The sequence below is a fragment of the Phaenicophaeus curvirostris genome, chromosome 13 (genome assembly GCF_032191515.1).
Source record: "Phaenicophaeus curvirostris isolate KB17595 chromosome 13, BPBGC_Pcur_1.0, whole genome shotgun sequence".
NCBI classification, from domain to species: Eukaryota; Metazoa; Chordata; class Aves; order Cuculiformes; family Cuculidae; genus Phaenicophaeus; species Phaenicophaeus curvirostris.
The window spans coordinates 4,598,046-4,620,432 of NC_091404.1; the positions used below are offsets into that span (position 1 = coordinate 4,598,046).

General features: G+C 44.1%; 1 protein-coding gene across 3 annotated transcripts in view; it reads left to right on the forward strand.

Annotated features, from left to right (window-relative positions):
- Positions 1–2,213: 2,213 nt before the first annotated feature.
- CAPN6 (calpain 6) overlaps positions 2,214–22,387 on the forward strand; it is a 61,668-nt gene continuing 41,494 nt past the window's right edge. The window contains exons 1-4 of one of the 3 annotated variants that reach the window (XM_069867839.1): positions 2,214–2,468; positions 4,722–4,810; positions 10,698–10,783; positions 11,171–11,345. In XM_069867839.1, coding sequence (XP_069723940.1) covers positions 11,181–11,345 — 165 coding nt within the window. In that variant the 5' untranslated portion in view covers positions 2,214–2,468; positions 4,722–4,810; positions 10,698–10,783; positions 11,171–11,180. The remainder of the gene's footprint in view (positions 2,469–4,721; positions 4,811–10,697; positions 10,784–11,170; positions 11,346–22,387) is intronic. The other 2 variants (XM_069867838.1, XM_069867841.1) reach the window with 2 other exon arrangements.

The following is a 22,387-nucleotide window of genomic DNA, read 5'->3' on the forward strand; positions in this document are numbered from 1 at the left end:
GCTCAGTGTGCAGATGTGTGGGAACCACTGCCTTGTGAAGGGCCAGGTTCTGTTCTTCACTTGTGCTGTCATGTGCCTTTACACAATAGGCCAGCTCTGGGCTCGTTTGCCTGCTGAGAGTGCAGGTGTGAGCCAGGTTTGGAAAGCAGAAGGTCTAGAGCAGAGGAGAGTGTGGTGAGTCACTGCTCCGAGGGCTGTTAGCAGGCTGTGCAGTTCAGCAATGGGAAATTGGGGACTCCTGGAGATGCAACAGTCATTGATGTAAACCAGCCTAGAGGAGTGTGTGATGATGGTGATGCTTGGGACGCCTTCAAGAGGGAAGCTAAAGTCTGCTGGGAACATCCAAGGATTTCAGGTACTATCTTGGAATGTTAATCTGTCCATAGTAAGTGAGACCTCTTTCCAGAGCACGGTGTGCATAGTATACCTGAGCATATCTCTTTGAAGCCTTTGGTGTTGTCCTACTGCATAACAAGCTTTTTCTGCCATGGTTCTGGAACGAGACCAGAGCTACCCAATTGCCCTTGGTTGCTGTTTGTGTGGCTCATCTTGCTGCACATCTAAAAGAATTCCAGTTTCTGATGAGACTTGGAGCAAGAATTTCTCCTCAGCCCAGACAAATTGCGTACAATTCTTGGATTGTGCCACCAGTTTTAATACTTGTATGAAAAAGTTCTCATGATTTTGTTCCTCTTTGGATCAAAGGCAGTGAGAACACGTCTATATAAGCTGTACCTATTTATTGTCAGGTTGCAAAAAGTAGAATTTTGTTGTACCCGCATGGGTTTTTCCAGGTTCTTGCCTCAATTGCACAAATGAATTGCAGTGCATGTGGTATATAGTCAGACGTCAGCTTTTTATTATGACTTAAATTCTGGTCCACTTAATCATGAATTGAAAACACATGGCTTTAGTATGTAGGGCTTTTTTACTCATTAAATGCTAAAACTGTAGTGGCGGTTTCCAGGGACTTTATGTCCAAATTTCAGCATGTCCTTCAAAAGGAAATCGGGTAAGTGCTTGAAAGGAGAGCAAACAGCCCTGCAGCGAGCCTTGCAGCACAGAAATTTATGATGCGACGTAACACTTCATCATGAGAATGTTTTCTGGATGTAACTCATCTGCTGAGATCCAAACGTCTTTGGGCAAATAAAGTTTATTGAGTAGCAAGGTTTGGGGGAAAGAGTAGACCTGATTGTAAACTTAAAGCAGTTATACATAAGTAAGGAAGAGTCAATGGAGGGAAGCAAATTGGGAGTAATACTTAAAACTACTGGTGCAAATGACGTTTCATAACATATTCTGAAATGGTTCTTGTTAAAAAAAATTGGGCCACGTTTACTCAAATATAAATAGAAGACACATAAAGGTAAAATAAAGGTGTTATAATCCTCAAATAGGAAAGATTTAATGTGAAGTTAGTCCAAATGCTTAGAGTTTACCCAAAATGAAATTGGGGCTGAGCAGAGTATGGAGAGAAAACCATTTCTTAATAAGAATTGGGTTTGGGGCCTTATGTTTTATTTTGCCACAGCACAGATATGTTATTTTGTTATATGAGTTCTAAACTATGTTGTTACCCAATGAAGTGATGTATCTTTCTTTGCAAGCACAACGGGCAGGAGCAAGCGTCTGAGTGAGGATGGGTATGTTCATGGATTGATCGGAGCTCAAGAGAGCTGGTTTGCTGTGGTGCAGAGCCCAGGAGCAGCACAGCTTCCTTAGGGCTGAGGCTGGGGACTTCTGGAGTCTCTCTTCTCTGGCTCTCCCAGACAGGGCTGCTTCATCATTCAGGTTGTTTTCCCCTCCACTTGTGAAATGGGAATGGCAAAATTGGGGAGATTCTAGACTGTGAGCGGTAAAGCCAGGAAAAAGTACCCAGCAGTGTGCGAGAGCCATGCTTGAGGCTGCTACAGGCTGGTCAAGAGCACAAAGCCATCCTCTGGGTTTTGCTGCATCTCCTGGTCTGCACAACCCCATCCAGGTCTGAGTTGCACAGCAGCCGTGTGCGAGTCTCCTCTGGATGGGCCCTTATCAGAAGGGACGCTGAGGCAGAGGCATTGACACTGGCTTTATTTGAGTGAGGAGCAGGGTGCAGCCTAATAAGGAATATATTTTTTTTTCATGATGCACATTAATCCGCCCTGTTTTCATACAAAAAAATGCCTGCAACTCTTGCCAAGCAGCCTTGCCTCATCTCCTTCTTTAAAAGTACAGTCACAGCTGCAATCCCAGCTAAGGAACTGCTTACCCAGAGTAAACAAGGCTCTGCATTTTGGGTCAGCTCGGAAGGTTTCCTGGTGTCCCTGTGACTTGTCCCTGGAAGGGTCATCCCGAAACACACCCCTCTGGTGAAGTGAGCTTGGTACAGTCCAAAGAGTTCCAGGTTAAGAAGCTGAGGGGATCTTTGTTCCCAGGAGTCACCCTGGGATTTGATGTGCCTCAGAGCAGGGACAGACCTCAGCCAGGTAAGTGCCAGAGGTGGCCTGCAAGCTTGTATTTACTTGATTTGCACCATTATCACCAGGATGAAAACTCTCTCTGTTGCTAGTAATGAGCACTTCAGCCAGCACGGAGAGAAAATACTTTTCTCTGCTGCAGTAATGTACGTTTCTTTCAGAAAGTCACATCTCAACTGTATGCTAACTGTGAGCCAAATGCTTATTGTGATTTATTGCAAAAGCGTGGTTATTCTCGTTTCTTCTGGGATAACCAGTCCAATGCCAGCCTTCTCTCTGCAGGCATCATTAACAGTTATAGCGAATTAAGGGGCCAGACCGATAGTGTGATTTTATCTTGGTGCACATACAATTCTGTTTTCCATATGGTCTCTGATCTTCGAAAATACTGTCAGTTCTCTTTGCAAATTCTTTAATTGTGAAATTCAAGTGGGTATTTTACTTTGTTGCTCTTGTAAAGGAGAGATTTTTATGTCAAAAATAACGAATAAGTGAACTATAAAATAATGGAGAGGCATGATAGGGAGTTAGCCATTAATTTGCAATTATGGTCTTTTTTTTAAACTAACTTTTATGAAAACGCAGAATGGAGAGGTGCTGGAATTCTGAATAAAGTGATTTCTTGTGGTTTCGACACAAAAGCTTGGCTTCAATCAATCCACTGACATCACTGATAGTGTTTTCTTTAGAGCTTGTTCTAGATCACTTGACTTGGATGAGTGTTAATGGTAATAATTGGCATCTACCATACTAAATTACTTCTTTTTAAAATCTAAACTGGAATTACACACCTCTGTAGTCAGGCTGCAAATCTGTCTGGTCTCGAGGCTGTAGTGGAAGCTTCCGAAGTTCAAGATTTTTTTTTTTTAAAGTATGCAGACACCTGTGCACTTCAGAAAATCCTGTCTGCTTGCATATCCTTAATGTGCCCATTTGTCACTCCCTAAATAGAGAGACATTGAACAAGTTTAGCTAATGGATCAAAATGTCCATTGCACAGAATCCAATCTTAGAACACAGCCCAAACCAGGACTTCTTTCACCAAAGAAACAAAGTGGCAGCATGAAATGTGGAGGTGGCAATTGCTATCCTGAAACAGAAATGACCACCTGGAGAACTTGCTTCCCAGACCCATTGAAAAGGTAGCACACGCTCACAGTGCTGGTGCATGGTTGTTTAGAAAACAATTTTTATCTTGCTTGTCAACTGCAGGCAAATGTGTGCGTGACCTGTGGTGCCGTATATTCATTCTTGTGCTGTCACCTTGGCTGCTGTAGGAGTTGGGGACCCTCAGAGTCTGGGTGTGTGGAGAATTTTGAATTTTTGAATGCTGGCTGAGGTCTAGCAACGGGCTTGAGCACCTGCAGTGGTGACAGATGCAAAATGTTGGGGCCACAAGGCTAAGATGTAGTCGGAAACATTGACTCGAGCTACTGCTTAATGCTTGAACTGTGAAGTGCCACATATGCCTATAGCTTGTGGACTTCTTCTGCTGTTAGCACAACAGATCTGCTTGGTGCACTGTGGATTTCCAGTTGTGGCTGCCAAACAAGTTGTGCCTCTGCCTAAGCCTTTGGTCTTGGTGCAGAAGTCCTTCCAGCAACTTGCTTGTTGTGTGTGGACTGGACCAAGAGCAACACAAAACAGTTGTGAAACCCTGCACTTTTCTAGTTTGGCTGAAGGCAGCAAAGCAGCCTGTGCTGCTTTTTGACAGCAACGGGCTCGAGAAGTAATTCTGTGTTCAGTGTGAGCAGTTAGGCTGCGGGGCTCCCCTCGGAGGACCCACCTTGGCACCCAGCTGCAGCCCTTCCTGCTCCAAGTGGGCATGGCAGGGAGAAGGGGAGCTGGGAGTGTGGCTCAGCTCAGCCCCTGGCAGCCCGATCCTTACAGCATTTAATTGAACTGAGGGAAAGGAGCCCTGAGTTGTTGTCTATGCCCACAACGATCTTTGTGCATTTTAGCTGTTGAAGGTTTCACCTGGAAACAGAACAGTTGGAGGCAAAAGTCTGCTATGCTGTCAGCTCTGTTCCTTTTTAAACCTTCGCCCAAGGGGAGAGAAAATGGTTAAAAGTGAATCACACGCAGCTACACAGGGATAAACTCTCATGGAAAGTCAAGGAGGGGAGAGAGGGAGTAAAGCTGGTGTTTACCCACTCTGAGTGTGTTCTGCCAGAACTCTAAGTGGTTTTGACTGTGAAATAAGCATTGTAATGTTAAATAATCCCATGCACACATGCGTGTTGGTTTTGCTCTGTTTTCAAGCTGAGAACACCCTTGCCCATCAGCCCTACAAGTTCAGCCTCCTCCTGCCTGTGCCGCATGGACTCCCTCCCCCTTGGGAATAATCCCCGGTAAGGACAGTTTTTCTCAGGAGCTGTTTGCTCCACCTGCCCAGCCCCAGCCCTGCCAGTTTGTGCCCCTGGGTGCTGTGTTTTGTATTATGGGATGGGGGCTGCAGCGTGGACTTAGCCAGCACCTCATGTCCCAAAGGGCTGCAGAGCATGAACCCTGACTCCAGCACTCCCTTCCTGCAGGGTAAGGATGGGCTTGCACTGTATCTCACCAGGAATTGGCTAGAAGAAAGATGGGAGAGAGAACAAACTGTGAAAATCGATGCCAGGGTTCCTGGTGGAGGTCCTGCTCATCTCCCAGGCTTACGGGAACAGCAGGCTTGGTCCTGTACCGACACCCACCTTGCTGAGCCGTCTTACTTGAGTGCAGGCTTTGCAGTACAAACTGTGTTCTGGCTCCCAGCTAAAGAGCTGTAGAAAGTCTATCTTTCCCAGCGAGATCTAAAAGAAAAGCCTGGTTCAGCCCTATGATATTGCAGTGTAAGTGTAGTGATTAGTTTGTTTTGCTTTGCTTTGCAGCAAGATGATTCTGCCAGTCCTTGATGCCGTCTGTGGAAGCAAACGGGTAGTGTAGTTCTGTTCCTGATGTCCAGTTAGTCTCTCTGGCATTACTGCTCAGAAGTGATAGGATATGGGCAGATATTCTCAGGCAAAAATATGTGAATTATCTTCTCTCAGTTTTAGTGCTAAGTATGGCAAAAATACGCAGCAGAATGATGTTGGCACTTTTCTGTTTCTATGAGAAGGCAAATGCTTCTGTCTCCTTCCCTTAGCCAATTCTTGAGCTGAGCTAGGCAGAGAAATGTTTGTATGCCTAACAAAGTTACAGAGGCCATAGACTAGTCAAATTAACCTTATTTTTTTGAAAAATAAATAAAAAAAAATGAATGAAAGATGGACTAATGTTGCATGATCACAATATCCCTAGAGCCCAGAGCATGCAATAAATCTTGCTGTTTCATCCAAGCAGGGACACTATTACCATCTAAACCAAGTGAGAACCCTTGGGACCACAGTCGTTGATACCAGACCTGGGTGCTATTAAATGTGCCTTTACTAATGCAATTGTATAGCAATGTGATACCAATTTAATGCTCACTTTATACTTTCATATTGGCTTATGTAGAAAAAGACAATACCCAATCCAGCATAAAGACTCCCAGTGCAGTTAGTTTGTTGAACTGTTTAAAGAATTGGAATGAGTAAATTTTTCCAGTAGCAGTGTTCTGTGCTATGGGCAGTGATGCTTCTGCTACATCAGTATCAGTGGAACAGCCAAGATTGTGAAACCACAGTATATATGCAAAGTGGAAGCTTTTCAACTGCTTTAAATTCTCCTGTGCTGTTAATACAAATTTGCAAAGTCACTGCTTTGTAAGGACTTGTGCTCATTCTCCACAGGAAGACAAGGCAATAACTTTTTCCAGCTGGAGCCTGGAGGTGTGTTTAATGAGTCTTACAGAAAACCAAATTTAAAGCTTTTGGCTGTGGGGCTGCTTGTTTGGAAGCACTCACTGGTTTGATTGTGCTGAAGCAAGCTATGAGTGTGGAGAACGAGATGTTTGGGAAAACACTAAACTATGTTTGCAAGCAGTTAAATACTTGAGTCTCTATTTTGCTGTCACAGTCCAAACAGTGGCTTTGAGGTCTGATGATGAGTCGGTATTGAAGGAACACAGTTTAGATCCTGGAGTTTTTTTCTGTGATTTCAAGACGGGCATGCAACTGCAGTTATGGAAAAGAAACCCAAGAACTAGGTGTTTGTTGTTATTATTGGTAAGGCTACTGTTTACATGAAATAAAAGCAAGCTTGGTACCTGCAAATCGATAATAATCTTATAACCGGCATGCTACCCCAGAGCACTGCGTGTACTGTGTGTATCCTTTCTGGCATCCCTCTGTGGTTTCCCCAGACGAGGGTAGGAATGTGGTCCTGAGTTTGGAGTTTGCCTGAGTTTCAGCAGTTTCATTTCCGTATCCACTTACTGGAAAAAACAGCTTCATGTTCAAAGCTGTATTCGACTGTGGCTTAAATACTAACTAGAAATGCACTTTGCCCTCTAAGTCCTGATGCTGTGCATGGAAATTCCTTTGAGTCCTGCCATTGGAACAGAAAGGTGGGGCGCATGATCGAATGTGTGTTACAACACGCCAAGCCTCTTCCTTGAAGAGGATTTTCATCTAGAGCAGAGGGTTCGCTGCAGCTGCTTGGCAGCATTTGCCTTTGGGACAGAAAATGCTGGTTTTCGTTAAGGCAAGCTCAGCTCTGTGCCGTCCCTGCGCCCCTCCTGCAGGGATGTGAGTGGGAGGGATGCTTTTGTGTGCAAGCTAGCTCGCTGCTGAGGGACACAGCTGGCCCAACAGCTGCAATAACTTCTCTTTCTGACTTTTTACCCTGTGTGTCAATTACATGGAGTAACAAAACTAGGCTGAGAAGATAATTATGGCTGTTAGTTTTTATGTGCTTGTTGCATGAATTTACTGGTAGCAAAGGTGTAATTTTCGCTCACATGCCTGTCTGGACAGTTAGTCTTGTTTGTCATGGATCTTCTGTGTAACAGCTGAGGAAAAGAAAGGCAGGAAAACGTGAGTGTGAAGAAATATTTTTATTCTCACTATATAATACTTGAAGGTCTTGTGAAGAACTGGATTTCAAATTAATATCCTTTTAATTTAAGGCTGTTAATAACGCCAGGAGCTGGTATTTGCCACTGTGTTGAATGTGATTTAACAATACTCTTGCTGGCTCTGACAAGGGGAGGAATCTCTGAATACTAACTGTAAGTGAAAATGAAATGTTTCTATTGTCAGGCTGAGGAGAGAACTCTGCAAGTAGAGCCTGTTTGAAAGGGGACCTGCACTGGCTTGTCTTTCCTGCTCTGCCAAAATCCTTTTCCCAATCAAAATAGGAATCTTGCTAGAAAAGAAGAGGGTCCGAGAAAGACTTCAAAGCTCACTGGTTGAAAGCTTGAGAGGTGTGGGACCACCTGTGCTCCTGCTGGCATCAAGGGGGATTGTGGTAGTGCTCTGGAAACCTGTCAGCTGCAGAGCTGCTCTGCTGCCCAGAGAGGTGAAGGGCTGGGAAGCTCAGCTTAGAAGCTGGAAAAGGTAAAAAGCAAAACTGTAATTGGTGAGGGAAATTAAAAAATATAATAGCTGACCTGTAGTGCTGTTCAGGGGCGGGGGTTCCCCCTTTCTCTCTGCTCTCTTCCTCCCCTGGAGTGGTCCCCTTCTCTCTACAGAGCAGTAGAGGCTCTCTGAACTGTGGTACGGTATTTTTAGGACTGTGCCTCTTAGCCCTTGTTATGGTGTGTGGAGCTCACTCTCTATCACATGACAGCACACAGGGAGCCCTGGATAGAGCGGCTGCCAAGCCGTGCTTGGTGTTTCTTTCCCCAGCACAGCTACGCATTATGAGTCTCAGCCGAAGCAGAGGTAAGCCCGTTGGGTGCAGAGCAGGGAGAGCTGTGCCACTGTGAACTCGAGAAAGCGGAGGGAGCGTGGTTCTTAGTTTGGGAGCGTCTGTGCTCAACTGAGAGTCAAAAACTGGGAGCTGTTTCAAAAATAAACCTTGGAGCGCAAGCCAAGTATCTGATGTCTTTCTCAGCCAGGTTAGGTCATGTCCCGGTAGGTGAACAGTCCAGGAGAGGTGGGGCTTAGCTGTTATCTGCATCCTCCATGGTCAGATGACTAGATGATTGTCTAGAAACTGCATTTACATTCTTTACTGTGGACTTTCCAACAAGAAAGCAATTCTTCTGTTGTATTTCAAAAGAGTGGGTTTGGGCTCTTGTGAAAGTGGGTTCCTATTGCTTCACCAGATGGTGATGGGACTAGATGACCTTTAAGGTCCCTTCCAACCCAAACTATTCTATGACTCCAGTTCAGCTCCAGAGCTTGGTGTTTTCTGGGCCTGTGGAAAGCAGCTAGAAGCTGTGCTGGGCAATCCTGGGGACCTGAAACCCTTTTGAAGACACTCAGGATGGCACAGGGAGCCTGGTTGGAGAAACCTCCTCCCTGTTAGCCTTGCCCTTGGTGAGCAGTGCCCCATGGAGCCCAGGGTGAGGCGGGTAGCAGCTTGAGTTCACGCACTGTGCTTTATGACCGTGTTTTGTGCATTGCTGCGAGACTGGCTGCTGTGTAATGGGGTGTTAATCCTGGAAGGACTCGCGTTCCGGTCTGGCAGATAGAAGGGGAGGAAGGGTGGGGGTGTGAGGTCATTAAAGACCCATCTCTATGAATTAGGCAGTGACAGCTGAAAACCTCACCACCCAGGGGCAATTTTAAAAACAAGCCTATCTTGCAGATAGGCTCAGGTTAGAATGTAAGTTAGCTCGTGGGGGATTTTTAATAAGCAAGAATGCCATTTATCATGAAATAATCTATATCTCTCTCAAATTAGCCAGACTATTTAGTTCTGTTTTGTCCCCCAGCTATCTTTGTATAATTGACAAGTTGTTCTGCGCTTAAATTTGAAGAACTGGTTTTTGAGGGGAGAAGCATGTCTCTTTGCCTTGTCTTGGGGAGGCCGTCTGCCAAGTGAAATGCCTTGCGATCATTTTACTGAAGAGGATAGTTAGCAAGAAAATAGTGCTTAAGAAAAAGGAAATTGCTAAAAACTGCATCATCCCAGTAAGCCATTTTGCTTTTGAACAGTTTTATTGAAGGTGAATAACACCACACTATGGGACTCTGAGCCCAGCTCCAGAAGGGAGAGCCTTAACATAGGAATTTTTCAATTGGTTCCAGCAGCAGGACTTGACTTAGTCTTTATGGTCCTGATGCACGCAAAACTTATTACTGTATTTTTGCCCTGAGAAAGGGTTTAGAATGAGCTGGCCTTTGAAGATTTGTGAAGGGGCTGGAGAACAGGCCTTATGAGGAGCGGCTGAGAGAGCTGGGGGTGTTTAGCCTGGAGAAGAGGAGGCTGAGGGGAGACCTCATTGCTCTCTACAACTACCTGAAAGGAGGTTGTGGACAGGAGGGAGCTGGGCTCTTCTCCCAAGTGCCAGGGGACAGGACAAGAGGGAATGGCCTCAAGCTCCGCCAGGGGAGATTTAGGCTGAACATTAGGAAAAAATTCTTCACAGAAAGGGTCATTGGGCACTGGCAGAAGCTGCCCAGGGAGGTGGTTGATTCACCTTCCCTGGAGGGGTTTAGGGGACGGGTGGATGAGGCGCTGAGGGACATGGTTTAGTATTTGATAGGAATGGTTGGACTCGATGATCCGGTGGGTCTCTTCCAACCTGGTTATTCTATGATTCTATGATTTGGGTGGTCAAAATACTGAGGAAAAAAAATGGTTCTTTGTCCTACGACTTTGCTGTCTAAGATTCTGCTTACAGGTGGTATTTACACTTACTAAGTGTGGTTAGGAGGCTTTGAAATCAATGCAAGAATGGTAACAAGGTGGTATTAGTGCTCCTGAATACTTTCCTCATTCCCATGAGTGAATGCATTAGAGCAGCATTTCTCATCCTTGAAGAACCATATAATTTATTTTGGACCAGGGGGGAGAGAGGTGTAGAGAGGGAAGTTGTTAATACCATCCCTAGACTATTTTGGCCGCAGTAGCTTTCACTCACAAGAACAAAGACCATGATAAACTTGACATTTCCAAGTTTCCCTCATTACTCTTCTGCATTTCTCCCATTGTGGTCACTTGTCTGCCTAGAAAGGCTTGTACCTAGCTTGGTTTAGTTTCCTGCAAATTTGTGGGATCTCATCCAATTTGTGCTGCAAGTGGGTCAAGGAGCTCAAGCTGCGGTCACTGCAACACGGTGCAGCAAGGAGACTGCTGGGACAGTGATGTCGTGCTCCATTGCATACATGTTTAATCCTTACAGTCTGATATTGAGACAACCTGAATTTGTCTTTATTGCTGTAGATAACCCAAGGAAGGGGAAATACATCTCTAACCTGTGTTGGGAAGGAAGAGGAGAGGAACTGACGAACAGGAGCATTCCAAGCAGAGTAAGTTCAGGTACCATCTCCACTCTCCTTAACTAGAGTGGCATCCCTCACATACCCCAGATTTCAAACTAACTCTGCTACCTTTCCAATCAATTTGACAAAGCAAGACACTGATTTTGTGCCTGGTCTGGACTCTCTAACATCTTTCCTGATAAAAGTTCTATTCAGCTAAAAAATACCATCATAATATATGAGCTCTTGGGGTTTATGGTTTTCTAGTCTACTATTTAGCATAATCTAATTTGTAATCTTCTTTCTTTTAAAACAGAAATCAGTAATTAATCTATTTTAGAATGCATTGTATGCTCTGTTAATAAAGACTGAGAAGTAGTATCATCTAGGGATTTTAAAGAGCCTTCATAATTTGCACAACTCCATCTTATCTAGACAGAAAGATATGTCTTCATCAGTGCGACTCTTCAGAGATCAGAATTACCATGAGCTGAAAGGGCAGTGTATCCAGCAGAGACGGCTCTTTGAAGATCCTGAATTTCCAGCCTCAGATGAGTCCCTTTTCTATCAGACAGCACCGCCAAGGAAAGTTGAATGGAAGCGCCCAAAGGTAAGTGATGCTCTCCTTGCAAGGAGTTGCTTCTTGCATTGTTCCACTCCTACAGTCTTCTCCGTGCTAAAACAGTTGTCTGAGTATATTCTCTCTCCCTTTTTTCCATTCATTTCCTGTCACTGTGCAATTCAAACAGCAGCCCCTGTGTTGCACTGCTGTCTGAGATGAAAGTCATGCCTTACTGTAAAAAGACAGAAAGTGTTCTGTGCAGCATAAGAACACTTTTTGCTGTTGATGGCTCTCTAATAACAAGCAGTAGTGTGAGATTACTCCAGCCATAGTGATGTTTAAATCAGCCCTCTGTTTAATGAAGAATACAAGTAATTAAGTAAGAATATGAGCAATAGGTCATTCAGTACATGAGAACATTCTGCGAATAAGTTCTTTATTTCCTGGGTCAGTCTGTGCATATGTACCTGTCCAGGTTGCTGTGTTGACAGAAGCAATTCAGCAAGGTGTTGTCTCTTAACTGAAGTTTCTCTTCAATACCTGTCACTTCTGAGGGCTTGGTGTGTATGCACAGTAAAAGCAATATAAAATCTGAGCCTTAGCTGTCCTATCTAGCCCCCCTCGCCTTGTTGTTTCTCTTTTTATAAGTTGGATATAACCCTTGCAAAATCAGTATAGAAAATTATATCTTATTAACTGAAGAGATACCATCTTTGTGCCTGCAATACTGAAAATAATAATAGTGCAGGGTTATTGTTTATTATTATAACTCCATGTGTGTTTTCAGAGTAACTTGTGCCTTATTAAAATGTATGGAGGAAAGGAAATTCACAGTAGCAAGGGGAAGTTTCTCCAGTCTCAGATAGCGATCTAGTGAATTTATATGTATAAACAAATGATTTGTTATTTTTCTTGGAGGAGAGAGTGGGAAAGAGTAGAGCCCCTGTCTGCCTAGCAAAGGGTCTGAGGCAGCAAACAGCAAAGCACCATTGGTGAAGTGGTCTTTTTACACTAAAAAAATGCTTGGATGTTTCTGACTGCCACCAATGGAATTAATTGAGAGCCCTCATTCTCAGCACACACTCTCTGGTCAAAGCAAACGAGTTCATTACTGTTCCACAGGGAACTAACTTGCATTTCCAAAATCAGTTGGTTTGCTCTCTACTTAGTGCCAAAAATAAGAGGAAGCTGTATATGTAGTTGGCTGGCAGGTTAGCTTTTGTTTTAACTCTACTGGAACCACAAAGCCCAGCTACATATGGGCTTAGGAGCTTTGTGTGTCTTCTGCAATGTAAGGCAGGACACTCACAAGCTACTCCCAGGGAACACTCAACTGCACAGATGTGTAGCTGACACACAGGAGAAAGGGTGAGCTCTTAAGAGCTGTCTAAGCAAAACTCTGTTCTGTAGTGAACTTGATACCCTCTTCCTTTGTTGTGTTTCGGAGATGTTCTGGTGAAATCTTAGCAGCACGATTTGCCCAGTGGGAATGGAGATTTTTCCTTTATTAATTTCCCTTACTGTTTCTGGTCTCTGCATGGCTATGCTGAAGTTACTGTGGATTTTGCCTTAGACTTCTATAAAACCTAAATTACACACCAGTGATTTCGTGTTCAAAATGAACAACTATTCTCTGTACCCAACCAATAATGCTTATGTCTCTTTACCACTTTTACTAGCATCTTAACAGGGAAACGTGATTTGCTTCTAATGTTTACTAATGCACTAGGTATTTCCAATTATTAATATTACTTATATTAGAGGTCTGTTTATTGGTTTGCTCTGGGGTTTTCTGCTTCATGTATCTTGTATGCATAAAGCAGTTCACAGCCATAATCAAATAATGCAAAGAGCACAAAATCATTCGTAACTTTGACAATGCAGCTTTCCGTCAGAGAGCGTAATCTGTTCTCATACTCTCACAAGCATGGTGATGAGGACAGTGAAAGCTTCTAGCCTGATGCACAGAGGCACCTCCAGATGCTTGTACAGCATCTTGAATGTGAAGGGACTGAATGGTGATGCTCTGTTTCCTGTCCCCCTGCCATCTACACAGCCTGTCCAGTTGCTGGTACTTGTATACCAGTAGGAGCAAGCACATTTTTGCTTTAGAAAGCCTGTGCAGCTGTCTGAGCAGCTGGGCAGTGCTGCTCAGTGCACACAGAGCTGGGAGATGCTGCAGTTGCTGATGCTGATGTCCAAGCACTTACATCTGGGATTTGTGGATTTAAAGTCTTTCTGGGAGAGGTGAAAGTCTGTATTTTAGTTTCAGCTCACAAACATGCTCAAGCTTTGTCCAGTTTGGTGGGGGCCACCCAGAGCAAGTGCATAGGAAGTGTGTCTATAAAGTCAAAAGGATTTATTCTGCCCTAATGGCAAAAGGAGTGTGAGAGATTAGGAGGAGGAGGGGTGAAGAGTCTCTTCCACTTTGTTTTTTGTCCTTGGATCTGCACCTGCAGCATTAAATATCTTCTGTTTGCTCATTCCAGTCAGACTTGCAGTGATAGGTCGTTAACAATCTGACATTAATTACTTGTTTTGTGCTTTAAAGTCTTTTTGGGAAAGAGAACAAAGACAGGGTACTGTTACTTCTGTGGCACCTCAGTATTAAGTAACTGGGGAACACAAAAGGCACGGTGTAATTACCATGTAGTCTTTTTAGGATGACATGACTTTCCAAGGAGAAATGTTTTTATGGAAAGATCATCCAACAAATAAGAGCAATACGATCTGCTTACGTGCAGTACCAGGTCCTGGTTTCTCTGGGTGCAGAGTGGCATAGTATGTGGCTGGCAGACCAGGCTAGCGGGTTCTGCTTGTGCACAGGATCTTAAGTGTGTATTTGCTGATAATGATGTATTTCAGTGCTGTGTAGTAAATAAACTCAAAAGCTCTGACCCTACCTGGGATATCTGAAAGAGCTGGTTGAAACATGGAATTGGCAGGCTGTAGCACTCTGAAATTCTGTATTTTATCCTAAGTAGGAAAAAGAAAGACTGAATGTGCCAGAAGACTTGACTAAAAATGGTCTTGGACATTATTTTGCTTTGTTTTTATGTCACCTTTCTTTGTGACACCTCTATACCAATGATGGCTTACGAAAAGTAAGAATAGTATAAAAATGCTAAATTGTTTTCCACTTCTGGGGGGCGGGGTGGGGGCGACCTGGAAACATTGAACTTGATTTCACAGGAAAAATCATCTTTTCCAGAGTGACATTTTCTGACAGAACTGTTGACGGGTGACATGAGTGTCAGACAACTGGCTGTGGTCTCCCTGGCAGTGTCTGGTCTCCTGCCCCTCATGGCCTGCTGTAGGGGAGGGGACAGCCTGTCCCTGTGCCTCCCAGCCCTTCGGATGCTCAGCCCAAGGCAGTTTATGGACATTTTGGGCAGCACTGCCCATGCCCAAAGGTGAGATGCTCATAAGGACTGTCTGATGTGGGACAGTCATGTCCAGCTCCCATTACAGGCAGTGGAGAGGAGCTGGTGTATTTAGGGTGTGACTGAGCACACACCTGAGATGTTGGCTTCAGGCTAAGATGAATCATACCCCGCAAGTGCCTGGTCTCTGCCAATCAAAAGTTCAGAGGGTGAACTCAGCTGTTGAAGCCAACAATGTGAATCCTTTTCTGGTGTTTCAGGACACTGGACTCTGCTCACCTGTAAAATAATAACTGAGCTGAGCATGGCCATTTCAAAGGTGCAGCATCTTCCAGAGCCTTTCAATGTGCAATAAGCCTCCTTGCTGTAACGTGTTCATGGGCGTATAGCTTGTTACCTTCTGTTCCCAGAACACCACACAGGGATGTGCTCCCAATGTGCTGTTCCAGGCTGCCACTAGGGGAGAGAATCATAGAATGGTTTGGATTGGAAGGGACCTTAAAGATCATCCGGTTCTGACACCCCACCTCTGTTCCCCATCATGGGCAAGGACACCTTCCACTGTACCAGGTTGCTCAAAGCCTCATCCAGCCTGGCCTTGAACACCTTCAGGGATGGGGCAGCCACCACTTCTCTGCGCAACCTGGGCCAGTATCTCCCACTGTCACCTTCCTGTGGCAGCACCTGCGCTTGTCCCCCTTCCATCATCTGAGAACTGAGGTATGTCTTTCTCCCTCCTATTTGCTCCACGTGATTGCAAAGGGACAGTGTCTCTGCCTGTTGTGGGGAAGCCATGCAGGGACTGATCAGAGCGGTCCTCAGACAGAAGGGCTCAGTTTGTGAGCAAGAATTTATAAATGAATGGCTGGTTTTGCACAGTGGTTTTCAAGAAGCACCTTAGAACTGAATGCAGAGCTGAGGGACTCTGCTTTTTGGAACTAGCTCCCCATCACTTAGATCAAAAGCAATAATGTAAGACACAAAGCACCTGAAACTTTCTGTGAGGAAACCCTGCTGGTTTGTTAGGAAAAAAATCTCCCCCATTGGTGGACACTTTTTCTACCCTTTGATATTAGTGTCAAAATCCATTCTGCCCTTTTCCTGTGATTTCTCTGTAGTTTCCATCCCCTCTGCCAGGCTGAAGTGGAGCTTGGGGTGGGGGCAGTTGTCCCCTGCCAAGAGGTAGGAGAAGCCTCTTGCATACTTGCTACTGGCCCTGGAATGTCCTCAACCACCTGTCCTAGCAAACGCTGTCTCTGTGGGGTGATCCTGGCCAGCATCGGCTCTTAGCAGTAAACATCTCTAGTGAAAATATCTGGGAACAGAGGTTGCTTTGCTGAAAGGATATCTTCTGTCTTATTTTTAATTAAACATCATCTTTGTCTCCAGTTTTTCACTGGGCACTGACCTTGCAAAGCCGTATTAAACTCAAGGACATCTTTGTCAGTGTTAAACAAACAGCAGTGTTTCCCCCAACCAGGGCAGGCCTCCATGTGGGGGAAGAGTGGAAGAGCTTGCTTCAGAGATTAGCTACATTCTTTAGTTTTTCAGAAAGGGAAATAATAGTCTGATCCTACAGAATGAGAATCTTATGTGTTTTCCTGGTTTCCCTGCTTGACCCTCTGTTTTATTAGCTCTGGTTTTGCTTTCGTCTGCATCTTCCCTTTGTGAAAGAGATATGATTGTACCCTTATGTTCGGGAAAGACTGAGCTGGCTCTTTTTCAGTAAGACAGCACGAAAGACGCTCTGTGACAATACTGCTGAACTGCTTCCCAAGAAACCTGTCTTGTGTCCCAGGCCATGGGAGGGATTGCTGCTGTGTTTGATTAAAGCCCCATTAGCTCCCTGGCGCCAAAGGTCAAGTATTGAACTGAAAGAGGAGAAATGCGTGCTCAAGGCCCTCTGCCTCCTCTGTTTTCCTAGAAACACTGCATGCCATGGACCCAACGCTCCACTCTTCTCACTGGTTTTCCAGCCCTTTCAGGGTTATCACCATGCAGGTGAGAAGAATCAGTAAGTAAAGCACCATGCTCTGGAGTGATACAGGAATGGGAATAAGCAGAACAACTGTCTCCCCAGTTGGAGTGGAGGATGAGCAGGTTAGAAACCTACCCAGGGCAGTGTGAGGGACTGAGGTGCTGGTGAACTCAGGAGTTCCAGCTTCTGTGCCTGCACATGTTTCTTGAAGGTGGCACCAGCTTTTGTTTGCTTCTAACTAGTGGAAGATAATCAGTTGTCCGAAGAGCTAAAGCATCTTTGTGTTTGCAAGTGCTGATTTGAACCTTGGAAACCTCCCTGCACCTCTATACTTGTCTTAGAAGATTTGGCCCACCTTTGGAAGGCAGAGAAGGCTCAGGATGTGCCTGCCTAAGCATGTAGTCTGGGTTAAATTTACATATTTTGCATTAATGTTCTTTATTCCACATATGTTCTCAATTACAGGATTTGTGGTCACAGTAAGCAGTCCTCCAAAACATTTACCAGTATCCCAGTCCTAATAAATTTTGTGGAATGAGTGTCATGAAAGATTAGGTTCTTGGGTGTAAGCACACCTGGGTTAAACACCCAGTTTGATTGTGAACAAGGCCAGAGACATCTGCTTATGTTTGGGACCATGTCAGAGTTCAGAAAGGCATGCGGGAGAGGCCCTGGTGAGGGAGGTGTCCTGGCACCATGTCTGGATTTGAGCAGTTGCCCAGCAGTGCGCTGCGGGAGCAGTCTCAGAGCATGGACTGGAATGACAGCTCATTGCACCCTGGGATATCTGCCAGGGTGGGGCCTGGGGATGATCCAGAGCCCACCAGATTAAAGGTGAATACCATAAACTAGAATGACAAAGTGCAGTGTAGTTACGTAGCTGCCTTCTGCATGACAAACTGATTTGACTGTAACAGACCTGTAAATAGTCACATTACTCTGGTTTGCCAAATTCCCTCCCCAGGCTTCCTTCCTGAGAGCAACTTTTGATTTAATGATTACTTTTCCATATCTTAATGTGGGGTTTTTTCTCCCTTCATCCTCTTCTTTCCAGTTAAAATATGGGACACCACCAATGCTCTTGCTTAATCAAAAAGAGGTCCCTCCCCAGCCCCTGCCCTCACCCCTCAGTCTTTGCAGGATGTGATTATTGTACTTCTGTGAAAATATGACTTATTCTACATCAGATGCTGACACATCCTGAAACAGCCAAATTTTGAGGTTTGTTTCCATGTCTACATCCAGAGTTGTCTACATTTCTCTGGTAATTATTGATGTCAATAGCGTCTGTCTCTTTTTCTGTATATCATGATCTTGTACTTCTCTTATGTTTAAATATTGATATATGTCACCGATTAACTGGATTGACATACATACTGAATGTTTTGCTAATCACTTGATTATTAAGTATTAATAGAAATTCTGCAGTCTAACCTTAATACATTCTAAATTGCTGATAAACAAACCTTTTTATACACTAATCTGCAACACCTGTGTTGTGACATTTGTGTTTGTGCTTGAAATACTGGCATATGTGGAACGTGTCTGTATCCGAGAGGTGAGGAAATGTGTTTTGAAATGGGGTGGTGAGGCTCTGCTAAGTTTTGAGGGAGCTCGTGAATCGTTTCATGTGCCTCAAACATACAGAGGCATTGATGGCAATTCAAAGGTGGTTTCAGATTGGAGGTTGTGTGAGCAACACACCGGTGTCTTGCAGCTTGTTCGTTTGTTGTGCTTCTCCAGAACGTGATTCTTGGAGAAAAGGATTGCAAAATACTCAGCCTTGCACTGATGTTCCTTTTGGTCTACCACATCCTAGATCATAATTAGATCACATTTGGAACCTGGTGATCTTTAAGGTCCCTTCCAACCCAAACCATTCCATGATTCATGATAACACTGTAGATGTTGTCCTCCACAGACAGACCAAGAGAGTCTGATCTACCAGCTGAAGCCTTCAGTGGGTGACTCGCAGACATTGCGCTCTGTTACTAGTGCTGTGTGGAGCTCCTAGAGAGTTACAGGACCTAAATTATACTATTTATCATTTTAATAGGCGCTTCTCTATGCTGTAATTAGCTGTGATTACACCAGTGCAGTAGCAGGCAGGGGATTTGCTACTGTAACAAAAAGTTTTACTTGACATTAAAAGCAGATATTGAGCTCCAGGTTGTTCTTGGCTATCGAAATGAGTGAGTCAGATGCTTCTTTACTAAGCATACACATGTGTATGTATAAAAGGAAGGGTTGGAGTGAACTCTAATTTTTATAGAAGAGCATAAGCCTTGCAGACTCAAAACAGGTATAAAAGGTCATGGGCACAGTAGTCTCTGACCTGAGTTTAAACCCTTTATCTTAAAGAAATTGGAAAGAAATTAAGAGACAAACTTTGGGAAGCAGTTTTTCCCAGAAGATAATTGAAGAGGTGATGGGAAGGTTTCTGCACACATTAATCCTTTTTTTTCTAGTTTAAAATTAAGGAGATAGAGAAGATCATGTAGTCCTGCAGCTTTAGGTTAGTATGGAGGGGTGGATGGTGGGACAACAACAAGTAGACAGGAAACCACTACAAGAAAATTCTATTATGGTAAATGACCTTTTCTTTCCTTATTAGCTGTGTACACAATGAACCGTGTGCTCTGTAACCTCCTGCAAATGAAGTCTAGCACTGCTGAAGGTTTTACATGATCAAGTGTTAGAGCATCCTCCGTACTTGATTGTACTGAGCGTGGCTGCAGCCATCTGTCATTCTTGCGCAGGTGTCGATCTGCAGAGGAGAAGTAGCTGCTTGCCAAGGGCTGGCTGCCACATCCCCTGCACTGGAAGAAAGGACAGGCTGCTTCTGGGGAGGATGGTGTTAAATCCATCCCAGCTGTGGGAGCTCAGATGTTGGCACAGCTCCCAAAGATGCATGTGGCAACACAAAAGCGCGTTCTTCACACCCGTTGCCCTGGCAACTGCACATCCAGATGGCAGGGGTTGGCAGTGGGATCCCTGGGAAGATGATGTGGTTGCAATTAAGTGGGATTGTCTTCAGGTCGTTAGATTTAATTTTGAGCTAGGGAGGAAGGGACAGGGTGATGGGTGAACATTAGTGATATTAACAATGATATTAAAAATGAACTGCCACCCATGTGAGAGCCTGGTGTGGGCAGGACTCCATGCTGTGTGTTTCTTTAAGGGTACTTAGCTTCTGAACCTTGCCTCAAGAGGTTTATGTGTTTAGTGAGGGTGGATTTAGTGGAGTTAGCAATGTTCCGTGCATCTCCGCTATCACAGTTCTTGCATCCTAGGGATCCACAGACTGGAACAGTAGGGCTTACAAAGGCCCCAAGGAATCGGGCTACTAGGAGGTGAGTCCAAAAGCAGAGGGCAAGATCTTTCAAATCCGGTTAAAAGCAAGTCTTATCCTTACCTGTAATTCTGGGTCAGCTGGATTTCTGGCCTTATTTGCTAAAATCAATCGATTTGGATAATTTTTCACCAGCAGTGGGAAATGTAATGTAATATTCAAGGGGGGTAGTTGCCATGTGGCTTTGCCCTGGAGTGCTAGATAGAGGTGGTCGGCTCTGATTCGTTGCATGAGAGGTGCATGTGAACACAACGAAACTCAAAGCTCTATAAAGCACTTAGCACCCTGGCATGTCTTCAGTATATTGAGACTAATGTTTGCCGTGCTTTTAGAGCCCAGCAACACTTAATCCAAGGCAAGAACACAACCCCTCATAGCTTAAAATGGTTTGTGCAACTGGTATTATTCACAATCAGTTAGAAGGTCCTGATCTCATCTCTAGTTGTGCTTCAGAAATGGATATGCTTCTTATGGATGAGATCTTCGTTTTGATGCGTCTCATGCTTTTCACCAGAAAACAGAGCATTTAAAGGAATTGTCTTGGTGCCTGGAATACTGGTTATAATAGTGTGGGAATATCTGGAATTTATGGCCATGAGTAATGTGGATGACAAACTTGACTGCTGAAAATGACAGGAAAAAAGCCCTCCTCTGAGTTTTGTCTCTCCTGTTCCCACAACAATAAAGTTTTTATTAAATTATGTTAACTGGCCCTAACTTTAAAGACAGGGCTTATGAGGAATGGGATGAGTCGATGACTCTGAAAAATAGGGCTCTCTGATCAGACATTGGCAGCTTCCAATTTGCTGCCATCATTAGAGAGTATGGAGAAGATTAATGAGAAATAAATAAATTTTGACATAATATTACTTTGCTTTTTAGAGTATTTTTAAAAAAGCTACTTAAATAAAATACCTCGAGGCTTAAATAAAATACCTCAAGGCTTATGAAATTATGCTGTAGAATAATATAGACTATTTCTTCCATGAGTGAAGAAAAAAGTGGGTTGTTACTTTATAATTCACTTTCCTGTCCTCTTATATTGTCAATGGTAACAGTAATAACTTAAATACAGTGATAAATGTAAATAAAAGTGCTATTAATTTAACTGCATGTATTATGTACTGATCTACAGAGATCAAAAGAGCAACTGGAATCCATTGGAACTGGAATCGTTGTTCTGGCAACCAGGAATGTAAGCTGTCTTGTAGAGGACCATAATAGAAGATTATTGCTATTATTGCTGCTACCCTAATGTGGTCCCATAATAATTTTAAAATTAGCGATAGCCCTGGCTCTTCGAAGTAATAGGTCTTTTTGAGGAACCAAGACTTTTCGGGGAAAAAAAGTAGGGCAATGGGGTTTTAGGGGGGAATATGGGGAATATTCAATTGAAACTTTTTTTTTTTTTTTTTAATTTGGGTTTTTTCTTGGAGACAAAAGAAATTTCTTCCAGCCATAAAGGGATTTGCCCTGCTGATCTTCTAAGGTACTTGGAACGGCATGTTCTGATGGTGTCCAGCCAAGTAATTCCCTGAAAACATTGAGGGCTTTGTTTTGTTTCTTTCTCCTGTTATTATTTTCTCCTAAGGTTTTGAGTTTGGTTTTGTTTTGTTTTTTTTTTATTGGACATGTTTTGAAAACCATACTACTTCTCCCTTTGCAAGGGCACACACCTTCTCGTGTTCTCCCCTGCCTGGCTGCTCTCTGTTGCTGTTCTACAATCTTCCTGCTCGTACAACATTTCTTTGCTCATATTATTTGCAGAAATCAAGGAAGCAAACTGGGCAGATCATCCAAACTGCTGTTGTTTGTGGTCTTGTAGCTGATGATCTAGACATTCTGAGGAGCATCATGCTGGGATTTTTCCAGTCCTTTTCTTCTAGTCTCTGTGCTTCATGAGCTATTTTTAGGACTACTTGATCAGCATAATTGCCTTGCACAATAAATAGGTCTGATGTGGTGAGGGTACCAGAATGTGTGTTGTATGTTTCTAGCTCTTATGGTGATTTGCTGTCATTTTGAGGGAAAGGGGGTGCTTCCCTGAGGGAGACAAAAGACCAAATGAGTGTCATCCTCTTCAGGCACAAGGGTGCTCAGATTGTGTGCTCATGACTTGCACCAGAATGCTGCTGCTTCTGTATCTGGGTTGTGCTGTGTCCTACTGCCTCAGACACGGGGCAGCTGGAGCTGGAAGCCAGAGTTAAGAGCAAAAAGGAAGAGCAGAGCGAGAGTGATGCCCATCAGCAGCTTGCTGGCAGATGAAGGTAGTGAGCTACATGCAGCCGTTTCATACAGTTCATCGGCTGGGAAACAGCAAAGGTGAGGTTTTTAAGGGGGTGTGCTTCTGTGTCTCACAACTGGCTGGCGAGGGTTT